Genomic DNA, 19794 nt, shown 5'->3' with positions numbered 1-19794 from the left:
GCCCTTATTATGCGCTCTTACATTCACAAAGCTGTTGTGAATGTAAAAGCTCAAAAAGTTTCAAAGATCAAAGTTGCAGATAAATGGAGTTTGTGTCGATTCTGAACTGAAACAAGTCGTCAGTAATTCAGTCTCACTTCCTAATTTGCATAATTCCACCCTTTGGTCTTGATTGGCTGAACAGCGTCTCTTAGCTCCGCCCTCAAACACTGTAGTTTCTCTGAGACTGGAAGAGTTTGGATCGTGTTGTTCGTGTGGAGAAGACGCTGTTTTCCCACGCCATCGTTACTGTCCGTATCACTGTGATCAAGAGCTGAGATTCAGATATGATAATGAGCGTTTGCTTTCTGACCAATCACAGCAGAGCAGCTCTCAGAGAGGCGGAGCTTAGAGAGACTGAATCTTTGATGGAAGCGTTTCAGACACTGAGAGAAAAGAGCTGATGTGCAGTGGAGATTATGAGGAAATTAAAGTGTTTTTTGATATTAGATGCATGTAAACCTAAATGTAGCCAAAACAACATTAAAAACCTTTAAAATAGCATAATAGGGGCACTTAAACATGATAAAAATATGTTATTGCATATATGCACACAACAGGCCTCTTTGAACGTAGTAGTTCTCATGATTAATTAATGAAACATTGGAATATTCTCATGCACAGATGATGCGAAATCACATGCTATAAAGGCACTACATTTGATATGAAACTTGCTTTGCAACTGTTACAAGAATATTATTCAATATAGTATTTTGTAAGATTAAATTTGCCATGTTGTCACTGTCATGTGACCTACGGCATCACTACCATTCACAAAACCTCATGGGACAGTAAATTGTCCATCATGTGCGCACTGCAGAAGCATTAGGTTATCTGGATACATTCGCCAACTGTTTTATGAATACTATGAATTTGGATATACTACACGGCTCACATACTGTTTGTCGCCTACTATACGCAGAAGGAGTGATACTCCTGACCTCGTCCTGCTCCTCGTGCTCCAGAATGGCCTGCAGAAACGCTCGGCGCTCATGACTCGACGACTTCTGGTCGAACATGCCGGCCTGGATCACCTTCTGGTCGACATTCAGCTTGTATTTAGCGGCCGCTAGGATCTTTTCCTCTACACTGTTGACGGTACAGAGACGCAGAACGCGCACCTCGTTCTGCTGCCCGATCCGGTGGGCTCGATCCTGCGCCTGGAGGTCCTGCACACACACACACACACACACACACGCTAAACATGAGATTCCAGGACTTTCAAGCACTACTTTCTTGGTTTTCAAGGACTGAGATCTCACTTATCAAACAATATCTTTATTATCTTTCAGATTCTAAAAAAAGTAAATAGACAAATAAAAATAAACTAATGAAACTAAATGATACAGATAAAGTGCAGTGGATGCAGTGACTGTGGAAACTTTAACCACTGAAAGGACAAAGATATCGCTTTCCTTATCATATACTCTGATATTTATGAGCAATATCACACGCATAGCCATGCGAAATGCCTCTATATCTATATCAGACGGACTGCAGCTTCATTATGTGTGAAAAGATTGTTTTATCGCTAAAATTAAACACTAATTTCACTAGGGGTGTAAGAAAAAATCGATACACTTGAGTATCGCGATATTTTATTTTGCAATACTGTATCGATTTTCAAAAACGCAATATCGATTTTTTTTTTTTTTTTTACGTCCAAAAATATTCATGGTAAGACCGTAAGACAGTGGTTCACGTTTATGTTGTTTAAATCCCTACCACTAGATAGCTATGCTGAGACGCACCACTAGTGTCCTCGCCAGGCTCGCCTATAACGGTGCGTGTCCACTGGACATTTTAGGATTGACAGCGGACCGGAGAAAGCGTTGAGAGCGACCGAGAGCGTCAAAAAGTTGGGCAGTTCCTTTATACAAATATCAAGCGAAAAACGCAGTCGGCAGCCAATTGCTGTGAGGTTCGGGATGTGATGTCTACCTTGAGAGTTTAAACATATGCAAATTGTGCCGGAGTTTATGCTGGATTTAGTGCGTAAATCATTTTGTTTACAAATTAGACGTTGTGCAGTTGTTATATAGCCTATATGTTAAATATTTCATTTTGGATGTGTTTATTGTGATTATATTGGCTGGTTTTATAAAAGTTTATACAACTGAAAGGATATCTTTGCTTGGTGCATTTGGAAACAAAGCTTGTCTATTTCTAAATGTAATCGCGTGCATCGTGTAACGGTCACTTTGTGTTTTTGGGTTAATATGGGGTAAAATGGGAACTGCGCATGTGCGTAGAGCGTCAGATGTAGGTTTGACGGGTGATGAGAGGAGATAACCGCTCTACCGCTACTCTTTCTTTTATTTCCTTTTTATATTTTGTGACCAGAGTTGGATGTTTGTTTGTATGTTACTTTTTCTCACTCGATCCCCATGTATGCGGACGAGTGTGACGTTTAAGTAATTGTATTAAACACGGGGAAGATACGCAATCTCTAGTCTCTCGTGCATCTTTTCCTCCGACACCTATTGTTTTTTTATCTTTCTGGGCCACATCCCAACTTTGCGTCACAAAGTGGCGCCCGAACAGGGACTTGACCTCTGTCCTACATCAATCGCGTCTTGAACCTCTAATATTTGACGGCGAAGGAAAGACGAGTCCAGAAGATTGGCTTCAGTCTGTCGACATATACAGGACTTCACTAGACCTTACTGATTCCCAGATGTTACTTGAACTCCCCCGTTTTCTGTCCAAGGAACCAAAGAAGTGGTTTAATGTCCTGAGCTCTCATCTTTCCACATGGGCCCAGTTTTGTGATCTGTTTAGGAAGGTTTTTCTGCCATCTGATAATCAGGAGCGCATTATGAGAGGTATCCTGGACCGGGTTCAGATGCCAGATGAACCTTTGCCTACGTTTGTCGCTCACATGCTGAGTGAATTTCGAAAATTGAGAACTCCGCCTCCTCAGCTGGAGCAAATTGAGCTAATATGCAAGCATGCTGTGGAGAAATACAGGGTAGCACTCTATGGTACTGCGGTAACATCTGTGATGGACCTTCTCTTGCGTGCGCATGAGCTGCATTCAGTCTTGGGTCCGTGTAGTCGTAATGCATCCCATGTGCCGCAGTCAGTTCCTGTAGCACGGGATGTTCACTGTTTCAAGTGTTTGACACCGGGGTATACTTCCCGTAACTGTCCATCATGTAGACTTCGGAATAGTCTGGATGTGCGCCCAGTTTCGCCCAATCATCAGGTTGAACATACTACGGAGACACAGAGTTCGGAACGCCCAAGTAGTGTGTCGCATACAGCGGTTGCGGACCTGGGTGCCTCAGTTAGGCCCAGGTCGGGAAACTTCAGAGGGGGGAGGACGTTTCAGAGAGGCAATCCTCCCCCAAGACAGTAATTGAGCCTCACTTATCTGTTTCATCCCAGACCACTCAGCTTGCACTTGGTCATGTGGAAGACCTCACATCCTCTTCTTATTGGAACACACCTTTCCGTGTTCAGGTCAATTTTCATGGCCAGGTACTTGAAGCTACCCTGGATACGGGGGCTTCCGTTTCAGCGGTGCGAGGGGATGTTTCAAAATTTGTTCCAGGGGGGACTTTCAAAACAACAGCTTGGTCTGCGCCTCCTTTACAGCTTGCCGATGGAGCTATGTGTTGTCCTTCTGGGTTAGCTTGGCTACAGTTTGGTTTCATGGGCCAACGCTTTTACCATCGTTTTGCAGTCATCCAAAACCTTTCAGCGCCGCTTGTCTTGGGCATGGATTTTATGATGAGAGCTTCTGTCGTGATTCGAGTTCCTTCCAGAACAGTTGTCCTGGGTGATGTGCCAGAGACCTCAGAGGAGTTGGAGGGAGTTGACTTAATGACGCCAAGTCACAGTATACTTAGTTTGGAATCTGGTTCTTCCAATTTGGCCACAAAAGTCGACGAGGCTGCTCTAAATGATGGTGAAAAAATTAAGCTTTCTGAGTTGTTGAGATCCTTTGCTGAATTATTTGATGGACATCTAGGTCATACATCCATGGTTGAGCACAAAATTGACACAGAACAGGCCAGACCTATCCATCTTCCTCCATACCGCACATCACCTGCAAAGAAAGAGTTAATTGAGAGGCAAATCGACATGATGTTGACGGAAGGCATTGTGGAACCAGCATCAGGGCCATGGGCTGCACCAGTTGTCATTGTTCAAAAGCCTTCCGGCGAACCAAGGTTTTGCGTAGATTATCGAGGTTTGAATCGCTTTACGGTGAAAGACTCGTACCCACTTCCGAGAATAGACGAGTCCCTTGATTTTCTAGCGAGAGGAAACTTTGTGTCCACAATTGACTTGGCCAGGGGCTATTGGCAGGTGGCTATGGAGGAATCGTCAAGGCCAAAGACTGCTTTCATTTCTCACCGTGGATTATACCAGTTCCGTGTTCTACCTTTCGGCCTGTGTAATGCCCCTGCCACTTTTCAGAGGCTCATGAACACTGTACTGGCGGGCCTTATCTACAAGACATGCGCTGTGTATCTGGACGATATTGTAGTCGCCTCGCCCACGTTTGAGCAACACCTGATAGACCTTGAGGAGGTCCTGGCTAGGCTCAAGTCTGCTGGTCTGTCTATCAAGTTGGAGAAGTGTCAGTTCTGTAGGAAGGAACTTACCTTCTTGGGGTATCGAGTCACCAAAGATGGTATCCTACCGAATGAGGAGAAAGTGAAGGCGGTGGTTGATTTTGTTACTCCAGCAAACGTTAAGCAGGTGAGACAGTTCTTGGGCCTGACTAGTTACTACCGGCGGTTCATTCACGAATATGCTCGACATGCTGAACCTCTCTTTGCACTTACAAGAGCCAACATTCCTTTTGTGTGGACACAAGATTGCCAAAATGCTTTGGATTTCCTCAAAAGTAAACTGACGTCTGCGCCTATCCTGAGATTTCCCCAGTTTTCACTTCCATTCTTCATTCATGTTGATGCGTGTGATGTCGGTCTGGGAGCTGCTTTGATGCAGAGGGATGAAGAAGGTAGAGACTGTGCAATTGCCTACGCCAGTCGTGCTTTGCACAAGTCTGAACGCCCTTACTCTACCCCCGAGAAGGAATGCCTAGCGGTAATTTGGGCGCTTGAGTATTTTAGACCGTTACAATCGTTCACACCAAACGCGCGAAGAGAGCATCTGGCGCGAGTGATTGCAATGTTAAGTCAATGCAAAGACGCGTTTACGCGCGTCTGGAGGTCCGGTACGAGGCGTTTAGCGCGGCGCGGTTCGCCTCATTCGCGCGTCCAGTTCTTTTAAAATCTTTTATCACATAAAACTTGATTTCAATATATGACACATTTATTTTGTTCACTTTCATCCACTTTCATTCATTTTCGTCCAGTTCACGTTGTTGTTTTGTATTGTGACAGGGGCTTTGTACCTATTTTCTTTTATTATGGCCTACTTGAGCATATAAACATTTGCTCACTAAGAACCTGTGAACCACAAGCCCAAACTGGCAGTTTGATTTTCTGTGTACTGAATTGTTTACCTAAAGTAAACTTCTTTGACTTTTATGCACATCATTTCTTTTTTTTAAATATTTTAATATATTTTACTTTTAAAAAATCCCAATATATCGCCTTATGCACAGTATCGAAATATATTGCAATATATTGAATCGTGACCCATGTATCGTGATACGTATCGTATCGCCAGATTCTTGCCAATACACAGCCCTAAATTTCACATATATTGTCTTTCAATAACTTTTCATACCTTTTCATAAATATGGCTGATTTAAAGGGGTCATATAATGCCATTTTTGTACAAGCTAATATGATTCTTTAGGGTCTAAATTAAAAGTTTGTAATATACTTTAATTAAAAATTCTCATTAGTATTGAAAGAAAACACTAATTTTACCTGGTCAAAAACAGCTCTGTTTTCAGCACGCCGTTTCAGTGCATGTGTCTTTAAATGTTAATGAGCTTTGCTCACCCCGCCCCTCTGTTCTGTGGGTACACCGTATTAGACATTCTCTGACCGTATCTAACACAATAACCACGTGTTATTCGTTATAAACGTGGGATTATGAATTATATTGAGAACGTCGTACATAGAAAACATGCCGTAATGTACCCTGAGTGTAAACCTTAGACGCATTCATCGTGAAGCCTGCAGCAAGGTTTGCAAATTTTGCAAAGATTAATATAAATACTAATATAAAGGTTAATAAAACATTACACTTACATCTTCTGGAGGTTAAGCAGTAACACGTTGGTACCGATCCGTTTTTTCTCTTTGTGAAGCTGTCTGGTGTGAAATGATTCGCGCAAACATGAAAGCACAGACAACCCGTGAGGGAATCCCCGCGTCAATCCTTTGGGCATATCGCTTCAAAAACAAAACTCAGCCACTGCTTCTTCAACGGCTCGGATTTAGGAACATCCAAATGACTGCTGTGTTCCTTATTACATCTAAGAACAGAACACCACAATCGCTTAGACGCCATTCTGCTCCAGCATATCAACAATGGCGGACTACTATGACGACGGCTGTCACAGCTCGCTCAGGGCGGGTCTTGTGTTGCAACACAGCTGTCAATCACAATAGCGGGAGGGGCGTACGATCTTATGACGTCACAATATCGAACGGCTTGATTTCAGAGATGGTCAAACATATAAGGAGATTAAAACAAAACCACTGGATGGATTTTTATCATGATAGGATGGTTGTGTACAGGCACTGCCAACAGATATTTCAGTGCAATCAACTTGTAAAAGTGCATGTACCATTATATGACCCCTTTAAAGGGTTTTCCAGGACTTACATTTCAAAAAGTCAAATTCAAGCACCTCGTATGAACCCTTGAACACAAAAATCTGAAGAAACAGATATATAGTTCAAAAATAATTTTCATTTATCTACAGCTCAGATCTAGAATTCTGAAATTAAATAAACTAGAGCTGTAATATATTTTTTAATGAATTCATTAAACCAGAGAGAGCGAGAGAGAGTGAGAAAGGGAGAGGGGAGTGAGTATCCTAATAGTGAGGTTTGCTGGTTTAATAACAGTGAAGTTATCGCCTCATTGCTGAGAAATATAATGCACATTTCAGTAGTGAAGCTGTATTACTTATTAAAGTCACGGGCAGAGGTTGGAAACCAGCTCCTGAATGTTTCTGTTTACGCAGTTTCTTTTCTCTACAAAGATAAATCTAAAGTTCCACCTCAATATAAAGCTGTGAGCGAGTACAGGCGCGTCTGCCTCATAACACAACATTAAACAGCTGTTTGTGTGAATAAACGTGTCGTCCTCGTCTTGTGCTGGCTTCAATTCACAGGGGAATTGATGTACGAAACATGAGTTCTGTACGATGACTGATGAAGATGAAGATGATGATGATGCTGTGGATGTGCTCTACCTGATGAGGGTTCCAGTCGCTGTCGAATATGATGACGGTGTCGGCGCTCTGTAGATTGAGGCCCAGTCCTCCCGCTCTGGTGCTCAGCAGGAATATGAAGTACTGAGAGGCCGGATCATTGAAGGTCTTCAGCAGCATCCCACGATCCTCTGCTTTGGTCGTGCCTAAAACACACACACACACACACACACACACACACACACACTCAACTCTGAGGAGGCACATCTCACTTCCGCCTCAGTCAGTTCTAAAAACATTAAAAAAGTTAAAAACTTTTATTTTTTTAAAAATTTTTTATTTTATTATTATTAGAGGTACACATACAGTATCACAGCAGTAATATACTTCATGTGTTCATGTGCTCGTATAGAACATCAAACATTAGGATCATATTTTCATATTTAAAATGCTTTTGGCAATTAAATATTTACAAACATTAGTCCATATCGCGATATGATTAAATGTACAGCTCTACTTTTAATATATTCATGACATTCTGTGTTACACACTAAATTCCATTTTTTATGACTGGATTCCACAATTCCATCCACGTTTTGCACATCACGCATATCATGTGATCTCCTGGAGTCCAAGTGGCCCTTCAGCCTGTCAAAAATACCTCATACACTTGGGTTCGTCCAGATCAGCATGAGTTTAATAATAATAATAATAATAATAATAATAATAATAATAATAATCATGCTCTACTTTACAAACACCACAAACCAAAGAAAGCGAGAGACACAGACTCACCATCCAGACGAAGATATTTAAAGCTGCGGTACGCAAAGTAATCCTCCATTATGGTCATCAGTGACGTCATCTGGCAGAAGAGCAGCACTTTGTGATTGGACGCCCGTAACTTGGGCAGAATACGATCCAGCACCTCGAACTTTCCTGAGGCCCGGTACAGGTCAGCCCTGCAGGTCAGAGGTTACATCGAGGTCATATAAAGGCTCAGTCCTGGCGACGTCTAACGTGTCACACTGTGTCTGCGCTCACCCTTGAACTATCCCGCCAGAGAAACCCAGATGCTCCGAAAACGACTCCTGCAAAAGCAGCACATTCGGATGATCAACACACTGAGACACACACATTAAAGGTGACACGTTATGCCTCTTTTCACAAGATGTAATATAAATCTCTGGTGACCCAGAATGTGTCTGTGAAATTTCAGCTCAAAATACCAGATAATTTATTATAGCATATTAAAACACGCTTTTTGTGTGTGTCCCTTTAAATGCAAATGAGCTTTAGCTCCGCCTCCATTCAGAAGAGGGCGGAGTCTTTACACGAGCTTCAGAAACTCCGGCAATAACAGAACAGGCCAATCTCCCTCATCCAGAATCCCAGAATCACCAGTAGCGAGTGCAGCCTTACGGAGAGACTCAGGAAGAGCTTCTGAATGTTAGTGGAGACATTTCTGTAGTTGTTGTGGAGTTACACTGATCATCTCATCATCATGTTGAACTCCTCCACAAGTGTCCACAGTTCCTGAGGTGTTTATAAGACAGCGGGGACATGTTCTGGTCAATAGTGTTCAGTGCTCGTCTGTGCTCAACCACAGAACAGCTTCAGGCTCTGCTGGATCTTCATCAGTGCGTTAGAACTGGTCTCTGTTGTCGCTTGTGAAACCAGATGTCGGCTGGTGTGTGTGAACCATAGACTGTAAAAAAAGATGGACGACGCCCCTTCGCTCTCTTCCATTGATGAGAACTGAAGCCGCCAGCGTCCCGATATGGCGCTGACATCTTGGAACTTGAGTCTGCGCAGTAGCGATCTCGGGACCAGACCTGCGCAGTCGTGAGCAGGAAGTAAAGCCGCGAAATCAGCGCTCACTCTCGCAGAATGCACTCAGGGACAGTGGATTCTGCACACTTTTTAAAAAATTTATTGCAGTACGACAAGAGGCTTGTTAAAATAAATTAAATACAATCTCCTCAGTCCTCCGAAGATCTCGAAAAAAATGTCCGTTGGTGCTTCAGTGACTACTTCGCTCAGAGAACCTGTCAATCACAGCTGTCAATCATGACGTTACACCACCGCATCATGTAACTAACTAAAAAACAACTTATTTTTGAAACAGACACTTGAACTTACGTCAGCGTGATAAAAACGACAGCAAATGAAAGAAACCACCTTTGGAAAAAAGATATTTGAAGTGTAATTTAATTGTTTAGTTGGTCTCGCGTCCCGCTGAAAAACACGGGGAGGCGGGGCTTATGACCTATACTAGGACCAGTCACCGGGGGGCGATCGAGACGTTTTGGCTTCACTTTTCAGGGCTTGTGCGGCACGCTTGGTGTGAACGTGCAGATTAAGGGCCGCTAATATTATAATAAGATCCTCTTCATACGCCAGAAGGAGAGTGAAATCTGATCGGCTTATATTCTGACATGCTTGCAGAGAAAAGCTCACCAGAACACAGTTACTGGGTTTCACTTTTCATGTTTTCTGTGTTGTAGAAGCACCGATTATAGCACTTACACACGGGAGAAGTCAGATTTGCATGATATGTCCCCTGTAACGCACCTCGATTTGCTGGAACATGTAGGGATGATTACAGATCTTCCTCAGCTGCATAATGGTGTTCATCAGAGTCTTAGTGCCGCCTTTACCCTGAAACACACACAATGTTCAACAACACACAACTGCACAAGTGAAGATGTGAGGTGTCTCTGTAATACACACAGATCCATCCCGCTCTTCCTCACCTTCTTGTCCTTCTCGGAGCCGTCGGTTAGCAGAACTCCTTTAGCCTGCATGTGTCGGTACAAAACCCTCTGAAGAGCCGACATGTCACACTTTATCACGTACTCCACCTGCACTCGGACACACACCACAGACGCTCAGACTCAAGCTGGGCTTACATCCAAAGGAGTGAATTTAACTTATGCACAAAATTGTAATATTGCATAAAACGTGTGAATAAAGCAGCGTTTGCATCTCATGTGTTCAAGAGAACAAAATCATCACTTCCTGAGAAATTAGTGCAAATTATCAGTAATAAACTGTAAGTTTCTGCAATCTTTCTCTTTTTCCCTCCGTCATAAACGAGTGTCTCAGAGAGTCAGACGAAACACAGTAAACGCTGTCGTGTTCTCTAGCGTTCGGATGCTGGTGATCGGGAACACACTCGTGTGTGTGAGACGCTTCTGGAGGGAATTACACCATTGAGTGATTTATTCAGTAAATGTGTTTCCATACGTTTTTTATGCACAATTTATGCGTTTCCATCGTAACACACACACACACTGACTGAAGTCTGCATCACACACACCTTCTCCGGCAGCTGCGCCTCCACTTCTTTCTTCAGTCTTCGCAACAGGAACGGCCGGAGCACTTTATGCAGGCGCCGGATGATCAGGATCGTCTCCTCCTCGTTCAGGTCCACCTGAGACACATCATCAGCACTACTGTCAGCTCTACTGCTCTTCAAGATTAATTAAATATTCATTTTTGAAAGATGGGAATTATATTATTTCCCTTTATGACAACATTGTGCAACATTTAGGATCTGTTTACACCTGGTGTTAGGAAGCGTTTTGGTTAAACGGCGTCTAAAACGTTTCGAGCTTGTCCACTTTCACCACTTCCAGAGGGAGTCGAGAACGCATTAGACTGGATTGATCTCGTAGTGTAAATGCTCATGTGGTCGAGTGCGTTCGAACAGCCACTAAAGACCGTCTGCTCTCCGACCACTGATCTAATGCATAACATTATGGGAAGCGCGCTAACCAAACGGGATTTAAATGGTCGGATGAAGACCTAAGTTTGGTTTGAAGATGAAAAACATACCAAGCACAATGTTCTCTGATCATTCCTGATTTCTAACACACGGCAGATCTCGCGTCTGTCAGAGCAGAAACTAAATCTGATGCTCTCCGTGTTTTTCATCTCCGGGCGCGTTCATATGTAAATTGTATGAGCTTATTCGTCCATTAGATCTAAAGATCTGAAAAAAACACATTTTCCTCCCCATAGACCCTCCCCTTGAAGAAATCAGGACAGAAGTGAGTGAAAGTGGACAAAAGAGACGGATTAAAACACCAGGTGTAAACGGGAATGTCTCCCGTCTACTTGAGATCCGATCAACCAAAATGCATCGTAATACCAGCTGTAAAAGAGCCTTTAAATTCATTTCACAACTTTGCTTTGAATCATGCTGGAATTGATAGGTTAAAACTCAGATATGCTGATGACATTTGGTTTCCGACACGAGCTGTAAGCGGTCGACCAATCACAGCAGACTGGGCCATCTGACCAATCAGAGCAGAGCAGCGCTCAGAGAGGCGGAGCTTAGAGAGACTGAATCTTCAATCTAACCATTTCAGACACTGAGAGGAAAGAGCTGATGCTGCAGTGCAGATTATGAGGAAGTTAAAGTGTTTTTGACCTTTTTGTGTATGCATTTACACCTATTTTAGGAAACTCCAAAACACAATTAGCGACCCTCGCTTCCTGGAACAAATCCTTCCCTCGTTGGTCAAACTGACCCGAAGCCCTAAAATTATACTTACATTACTAGATTTAGATTAAATTACTAGATTTAATCAATAAATACTCAATAAATAGTAATTTAAGCATATTCTTTTTCATATGCACAATTTCATGCATAAACATTGGGCGTCTTTGCTGACCTCTTGTGGGAAAATAATAATATAACATTATTCGATATTTCATATTTCGATATTTCATGACTCTTGCCACTAGATGGCCTTATAACTCTCTATATGGAGCAAATGAGCTGTTCCTCTGTGTCCTAAATTCAGATTCTCTTCAATATGTATTCAGAAATAATTATTTTGGTAAAGTTTTAGCATTTTTAGCTTGAAATTTGAGCATTTTTACATTTTTCTATCTGTACTGAAGCATTCCATTAATTCCTAAGGGGGTCAAACTGACCCACGAGTGAAAAATTTGTCACTTTTTTAAATTTCAACCACAAAACTCCTCAAATCCATTAACAAAAAAGTTTGTGTATTCGTGGTTTAAGTGCGACAAAAGTCATGGGGGCTCGGACCCCTCCAATGAACACTACATTTGTAAAAAAATTCAAAAAAACATTTCCGGGTCACAGTGACCCGAGGGAAGGATGAGGGGCAGTTTACACAGACCTTCTCCCCGGTCATGGCGAAGGGAGCGTTGAACCACTGCTCAAACGTGCTGCAGCTCTTGAAGATGGTGGGCAGCAGGAAGTTGAGCAGCGCCCAGAGCTCGGGGAGCTTGTTCTGTAGCGGCGTCCCGGTCAGCAACACACGCCGCGGCGCCAGATAGTGTGTGTTCAACACCTGCGTCAGCTTACAGTGGTGGTTCTTCATGCGGTGACCTTCGTCCACGATCATGTACTTCCAGCGGATCTGTATCAGGTGACATGAGCTCATCAGCACGTTTCTGACGGGGTCAACCCTCACATGAACCGCGGCACAAGCATTCCCAGTAATTTGAACTTTTCGTTTAAAAGACGTCTAATAGCGTCCAAACACAGCCCAGACGTCTAGGCTGAAACAAGGCACAATTTGGGCTGTCAGTGAAAATTTAATATACGTCTAAACCATAGCCTAAGAATAGACTAGTCATCAATTAGATAACAAGGAAATGAAATGAGTGAAGAAATGAAACCAAACACTTTGTAATCACTGTTTACTTTGCTTACGTGATGGAATATCATATAATTTCAGACATTTTGTTTTTTGTCAGAAATGACAAGCAGACAGCTTCACTCAATACAGAGTCAATGGAGACGCTCTGTCTCTACGGCTCACATTTATTCCGCCTAAAAGAGAGGGCTGAGAGGCTCAAACACACACACACACACACACACACACACACACACACACACACACACACACACCCCGCGGGCTTTACCTTGGCCAGCACCTGCTTGTCTTTGATGATGTATTCGTAAGTCGTGAGCAGCACGTTGAACTTGCCGCTGCGCAGCTGTGGAACGAAGGCTCTTCTAGCAGCCGGAGAACCCTGAACACACATCACATGATCATCCCTGAACACACATAACATGATCACAAGCCCATCAATGAGCCACGAGAAACTGGTCAGTGTTCGGGAGGAGACCACATCAGAGGAGATGCCCGTTTCATAAAGCGGTAACTGCACTGAAGCTGCGTAGTCACCATGTAATCAGAATGTATTATTCTTATTTTCTATGGAATATTGTTTATTATAATTGATTGATTAATTTCCTTTTTATTACTGTGAATGTGTGAAACCACTTTGAAACTCTATTGTATCAAGCGCTATTTAAATTAATGAGAATTTATTACAAATTTATTGCGTTTTTATGACGCTGCTAGAAGAGAAGAAGTGAAATGCAGTCAAGTAGAGAAAGTAGTTAGTAGTTTAGTGATTCATATTTACTCTGTTTGTTACGGTATCTGAGGACATCAGTCATCAGCCTTCATCACAGATGTTCTTTGAGAGAGTCGCTTACCTTGTACGAGACCTTGACGACAGACGGCGCCCATTTATCAAACTCATAGACCCAGTTAGACAGAGTTCTGCCAGAGAAACACAGTGTTGATGAAAACAGACACTGTGTGTTGTAAGATATGTGTGTGAGAAGTGAAGAGCGACTGACGAGAGCGGCACGATGATGAGGTAGGGCCCGTTCAGGCGCTTGTTCTCCATCAGGTACGTGATGAGCGCGATGGTTTGGATGGTTTTCCCCAAACCCATCTCATCCGCCAGGATCCCGTTCAGATTATTGTTATACAGAGACACCAGCCACTCCAAACCCTTGATCTGCACACACACACACAAAGCAGCGATAATAAACAATCCTGTGTTTGTGTGGGAGTGTGTGTGTGAGTGTGTGTATGTGTGTTTGTGTTTGCGTGACTGTGTGTGTGTGTGTGTGTGTGTGTGTGTGTGTGTGTGTGTGTGTGTGTGTGTGTGTGAATTAGTGTCTGTGATGAGACTGTGTGTATTGTGTGTGTGTGTATCGATCGGCTGCTCTAAGATATTGACCACTGAAAAACCCACATCAGGCGACCACTAATATTGAAAGTGTTGATGTTAAATGTCTGGTAAAGTGTTGATGTTAAGTATAATGCCCTTTTCACAAGATGTAAAATAAGTCTCTGATGTCCCCAGAGTGTGTGTGTGAAGGTTTAGCTCAAAATACCCCACAGATATTTTTATATAGCATGTTAAAGTTGTCACTTTTTGAGGGTGAGCAAAAACACACCATTTTTTGTGCCTGTTCCTTTAAATGCAAATGAGCTGCTGCTCCCGGCACAGAGGGCGGAGCTTCAACAGCTCGTGTCCTTCAGAGCCATAGACATAATATACATAGACGCCCTATTGGCCGCTTTGGAACGTTGCTGCGATACGTCAACGCGTCCGCCATTTTGTGGAGGGCAAGACTGCGCTGTAATCAAATGCAAGTAAACTGCTGAGCTGCGGTTTTTCTGTATAAAAACCAAAAAAAATTACATTTATCAACCGATTTCAGTGGTTTGTATGTGGTGTACAAAAAAAGTTCCATCTGTAGTTAGTTAAACTCTCGATAGTTAGACTTATATTTTATTTTATTTTTTTTTAATAAGGAATGGCCAAAGCTCTGGCTTGTCATGTATTTAGCTTTTCATTCTTGGATAAGAATTGTGAACACCCCCATACTGAGATATAATTTAATTTTCACATTAAATTAAATAAAGTTTTCTTATTGTGGGAAAAGCATATTCTGTCATTGACCCGATTTTAGCAATAACAAAGATAACTGATGGATCCTTTATGGTAATATGATATGGTACAACTACAGTGCAATGCAAATAGTAAATATAAGATAAAGTGAGAGGTAGGCTAATAGTAAATAGTTTAGTCAATAAAATAAACAAACAGTATACAGTAAATAAAATAGTAATGAAAAGTATAATTATATAATATCATAAGTACTAATATAATAATAATAATAATAATAATAATATATTGATAATAGCATATAGTTTATGTATACTTTAATAATAGCAGTAGAATATGAAATATCAATTACAGAATATAGACAATAAAAAATAATAGGTTAAATAGTTACTATGAATAGTAAAATAATTTGACAGCATAACTATAATAGATTGATAATTGTAAGTGGTATATTATTATAATAACAATAATAAATAATGTAAATTTATACATTTTAAAATATTATTACATAGGCTATATCAAATAAAAAATGATGCAACCCTGTCTCTTTTTGTTAAATTTCAGTTTTTAAAAGGTATAAGAAGCTATACAAATCAAGAAATAAAGTAAACGATCCAGTCAAACATACAGCAGGCTACACTGTTATAATAGCCTAAATATATTAAGTTATGAAACTTCACTTTGCCCTCAGCCAAAACAATCTGCCAAGGAACAAATTATAGATTAATGAAACCAAAGATCGCCCTTTAGATAAACACAAGACGAATTATTCTCACTAGACTGACAGCGACTAACGTCAGAACTCAGAAGCGGTGTACGACAGGCACTATAGCCGAGGCAAGGCTGTTCTCGGCGGGGTACATGAGCGCTGAGCGCCCGCGGGGATCGCTGGATCTCACAACTCCGAAACCGTCAGATAACATTTTTAAAAAGGCGCTATCTTTATAAATAAACCACAGATTTGAGCTTTAAACAACTACATTGTCGACTGAAAAACTCTTAAAACTACATTTCGTGACACAATAACAGTAGTATTTTTAAATTTCGTGGCCTTTCTCCTCTGAAAATAAAAATAGTAAATGAAATGCAACCAGAAACAAATTTTCAGTTTTGCTTGAGAAAGGTAATTCCCTGAGACCTGTTTTCAATTGTGTGGCGATTTGTAAAGCCCCAAGCAGCACAAGAAATAGGCATTTTTCTCAATTCTCGTTATGAGAGGTATGGGAAAGTTGCCCTCCGCAGTATGGCGGCGCCGTTGACGTACGATCCAGCGGCCAATAGGGCGTCTATGTATATTATGTCTATGTTCAGAGCCATATAGAGAGAGAGTTGCGACAACTCCATTGACAACAATGGAACGCTTTTTTTACAGCAATGGCGGCTCGTAGAGCCTCTCAATAGTTCCCGGAAGTAACAACAGCGTGGTAGAACAGACCGTTTGTGATGCACTTTTAAAAGGTAAGACGTTTAAAGAATAAGATTGTATATTATCAGTACATCTGAATCAAATAAACTTGTGTTTTAAAGCATGCTAGTTGATTCCGAAGCACTTCCTGGAACTATCTGAGGTCTACGCGAATCACGTGACAACTAAGCATTTTGAACTTCCGTTGTCGCAACTCTCTCTCTCTATGGCTCTGGTGTCCTTTTACCTCACACACACATGTACTGGACATTTCAAAAACTTTTAGTCTTTTATGTTCAAACCGAATTCATTCAATGATGGAGAGACTGGAGAAGAAGAGACAAGATGTAGAAGCAACAGGACATTTCTGGTTAGTTGATGGATTTATGAAGCTGATGCGGGGGGGGGGCAGGGTTTCATAAAACATTGAAGCTTCCCCGGGCGCCGCCATTGATTAGCGGACCATCACCTGCTGTTAGCATTCCATTGACTCCCATTCATTTTGGCGTCACTTTGACAGCGAATAACTTTACATCTGAGACGTTTAAAGACTCCTTTTGTCCATTATTTATTTCTAAAGAAACACGAAAATGTATAAAATGCTCCATTACCTTGTATCTTACGTTATGGCCCCGTAGAAGCAGTTTTTGTAAAAATAGTCTAACGATTGCGTCATAACCACGCGACTCTCTGTCGCACAGTAGAGAGATTACCGTATGGACAGGAGGAGAAGCTCGTGGGCAATCGGGGGGACGTAGAGGCAAAATGACAAAATAATTAATCAGAATACTTAGCAAAAGTTTCTCCTGCCCCAGCTCATGGACAGCTCCTACTCACACTCTCCGTCTCTGCAAGTTTCGGAAGGGAATGATTCAGATTTCTCTCGGCACAGCTACTAGAAGACAGACGAGTTGCTCACGTCACATCTACGTCGTCAAGCTCAGTGTGAGTCTGCGCAGTCGCTCAGCCATCAGGAAGAAGAGCTTCTAATTTAATTCACTTGTCTCCGTTGAATCCAATGGGGTCGCTGTGTCCAGTTTATATACTGTCTATGAGCTGATGTGTAGTTATCTTCTAGTCATTGATTAGCATATTCTGTCTTGATAATCTATAAATCGTGTTCAGGGGGCGGGGTTTATGTAAATTCTAGGGTTGGTGATGTCACTAAACCGGGAGGAATGTGGTGTAGTCTCTACCAGCCGTTTGTTGTAGTCCTTAAAAAACTATTTCTGTAAAAGCAAATATCTCCCTTTGCTTTGAACTTTGAGCGTTGTAACTTTGCAGATGTTGTTTATGCTCAAACAGCAACATTACACACTAACTAAAGTTAGAAAAGTCAAATCATAATCAACCACCCCTTTAAATGTCTGGTAAAGTGTTGATGTTAAATGTCAGGTAAAGTGTTGATGTTAAATGGTAAAGTGCTGAATGACCTGGTATTGCTTGAGTTGACCGTTGATCAGCAGAGACGACTGTTTGTCCACGCGCTCAGTAACAGCGTGAGCCACGGCGTAATACGACTGCAACCCGCGCGCGAACGCAGCGCTACCGTACTCATCATCCACGTCCTGTTTAGCATGTCTGCAACACACACACACACACACACACACAGGTTGAGATTGCAGCATTGAGATCTTATAAATGGCCTGTAAACACTGAACATCACTGTAACTAGTGATGCACATATATTTTGGCCAATACCGATAACCGATATTTCTTTATATTTGGGAGCCGATAACCGATACATTGCCCGATAAATCTAAATTTTGATGTACATTTTTCTGAGCCTTGGAAAACCTCTTTCATTTTAAAAACCTCAACTGGATAAAACAAAGAAACTAAAAAAAACATCTAGACCTTAATTTTCATTTAGGCTAAAAGTAGCCTACTTTATATCAGTTAAAGACTCCTTTACTTTTAAAATTAATTTTACATCCCTATGGCAAATTGATATTCTGATGTCCTCTCTTTTTCACTGTGAAATCTGATATTGTGCATAAACTCTTCTAAAGCGCGCCTAATCTTCTGTTGCGTTATGTGGAAAGCACCAATCAAAACCCTCCATTTGAAGTGGTTGAACAGGAGGAAAAATCCACAATTTATCAGCTTTAAAATATCGCCCTAATTTTCTCATCTGAACCAATAACGATAACATTAAAAATGAACAATTATCGGCAGATACCAATAGCCCATTATATTTGGAAGCCGATAACCGATATATTAGCCGATTAATCTAAATCTTGATATACATTTTTCTGAGCATGATTACAAAAACAAAAGTTAAATAAATACAGTGGAGAAACTGCAATTCATCAGATAATTTATCATAATGATAATGATAATGATAATATAAAACAAACGTTTATCGGCCGACACCGATATGGCGGTGGATATATTGTGCATCTCTAACAGTTGCGCTTCAGCTGCGTGAGAAGTGAGTGTTTGTCGTACTCTATGATGTGACGCACGTCGACCTCGGACACGTCCTCGCTGTCCGGGTCGGGGATCTTCTTCTTCTCCTCTCCTGGAGTCTGAGACGGCAGAAGCTGAGGAGGCTCCTCTTCCTCTTCCTGACAGGGAGAACATATTTAACAAATCTTGTGATGTCAGTTTAATCAAACCTGTACCGTCAGAAAACAGCTGAAGGCACCTCGTCCTCCTCCGACCCAGAATCCTCGCTGTCCGAGCGCGGCGCGACCTCGTACCTGAAGAGAGAGAGAGAGAGGGAGAGAGTGTGTGAGAGAGAGAGAGAGAGAGAGAGAGAGAGAGAGAGAGAGAGAGAGAGAGAGAGAGAGGGAGAGAGAGGGAGGGAGAGAGAGAGAGAGAGAGAGAGAGAGAGGGAGAGAGGGAGGGAGAGAGAGAGAGAGAGAGAGAGAGAGAGAGAGAGAGAGAGAGGGAGAGAGTGTGTGAGAGAGAGAGAGAGAGAGAGAGAGAGAGAGAGAGAGGGAGAGAGTGTGTGAGAGAGAGAGAGAGAGAGAGAGAGGGAGAGAGTGTGTGAGAGAGAGAGAGAGAGAGAGGGAGAGAGAGGGAGGGAGAGAGAGAGAGAGAGAGAGAGAGAGAGGGAGAGAGAGGGAGGGAGAGAGAGAGAGAGAGAGAGAGAGAGAGTGTTTTTAAAAGTTTTTTTCTGAAGGATCATGTGACACTGAAGACTGGAGTAATGTATATTCATGAGTAATATATATTCACATAGAAAACAGCTGTTTTAAATTGTAATAATATTTCACAATATTATTGTTTTTACTGTATTTTTAATCAAATAAATGCAGCCTTGGTGAGCAGAAGAGACTTCTTTTAAAAACATTAAAAAATCCCGAACTTTTGAAGGCAA

General features: G+C 41.9%; 1 protein-coding gene across 1 annotated transcript in view; it reads right to left on the bottom strand.

Moving 5' to 3' along the window:
• The window catches only part of smarca4b (SWI/SNF related BAF chromatin remodeling complex subunit ATPase 4b), a 46707-nt gene that overhangs the window by 11050 nt on the left and 15863 nt on the right, over nucleotides 1–19794 (bottom strand). Inside the window, exons 12-25 of the mRNA XM_081380920.1 lie at nucleotides 19117–19171; nucleotides 18918–19036; nucleotides 17900–18047; nucleotides 13998–14161; nucleotides 13851–13917; nucleotides 13268–13378; nucleotides 12517–12759; nucleotides 10680–10793; nucleotides 10114–10221; nucleotides 9932–10018; nucleotides 8402–8448; nucleotides 8153–8319; nucleotides 7400–7563; nucleotides 939–1208 (exon numbers count right to left, since the gene is read on the bottom strand). Of these exons, the coding sequence (XP_081237046.1) occupies nucleotides 939–1208; nucleotides 7400–7563; nucleotides 8153–8319; nucleotides 8402–8448; nucleotides 9932–10018; nucleotides 10114–10221; nucleotides 10680–10793; nucleotides 12517–12759; nucleotides 13268–13378; nucleotides 13851–13917; nucleotides 13998–14161; nucleotides 17900–18047; nucleotides 18918–19036; nucleotides 19117–19171 (1864 nt within the window). The remainder of the gene's footprint in view (nucleotides 1–938; nucleotides 1209–7399; nucleotides 7564–8152; nucleotides 8320–8401; nucleotides 8449–9931; nucleotides 10019–10113; nucleotides 10222–10679; nucleotides 10794–12516; nucleotides 12760–13267; nucleotides 13379–13850; nucleotides 13918–13997; nucleotides 14162–17899; nucleotides 18048–18917; nucleotides 19037–19116; nucleotides 19172–19794) is intronic.

The sequence above is a fragment of the Scardinius erythrophthalmus genome, assembly GCF_964197995.2.
Source record: "Scardinius erythrophthalmus genome assembly, chromosome: 12".
In the NCBI taxonomy this organism is placed as follows: Eukaryota; Metazoa; Chordata; class Actinopteri; order Cypriniformes; family Leuciscidae; genus Scardinius; species Scardinius erythrophthalmus.
The sequence above is the reverse complement of the archived record's forward strand: the minus strand, read 5'-3'. Positions and strand labels throughout refer to the sequence as shown.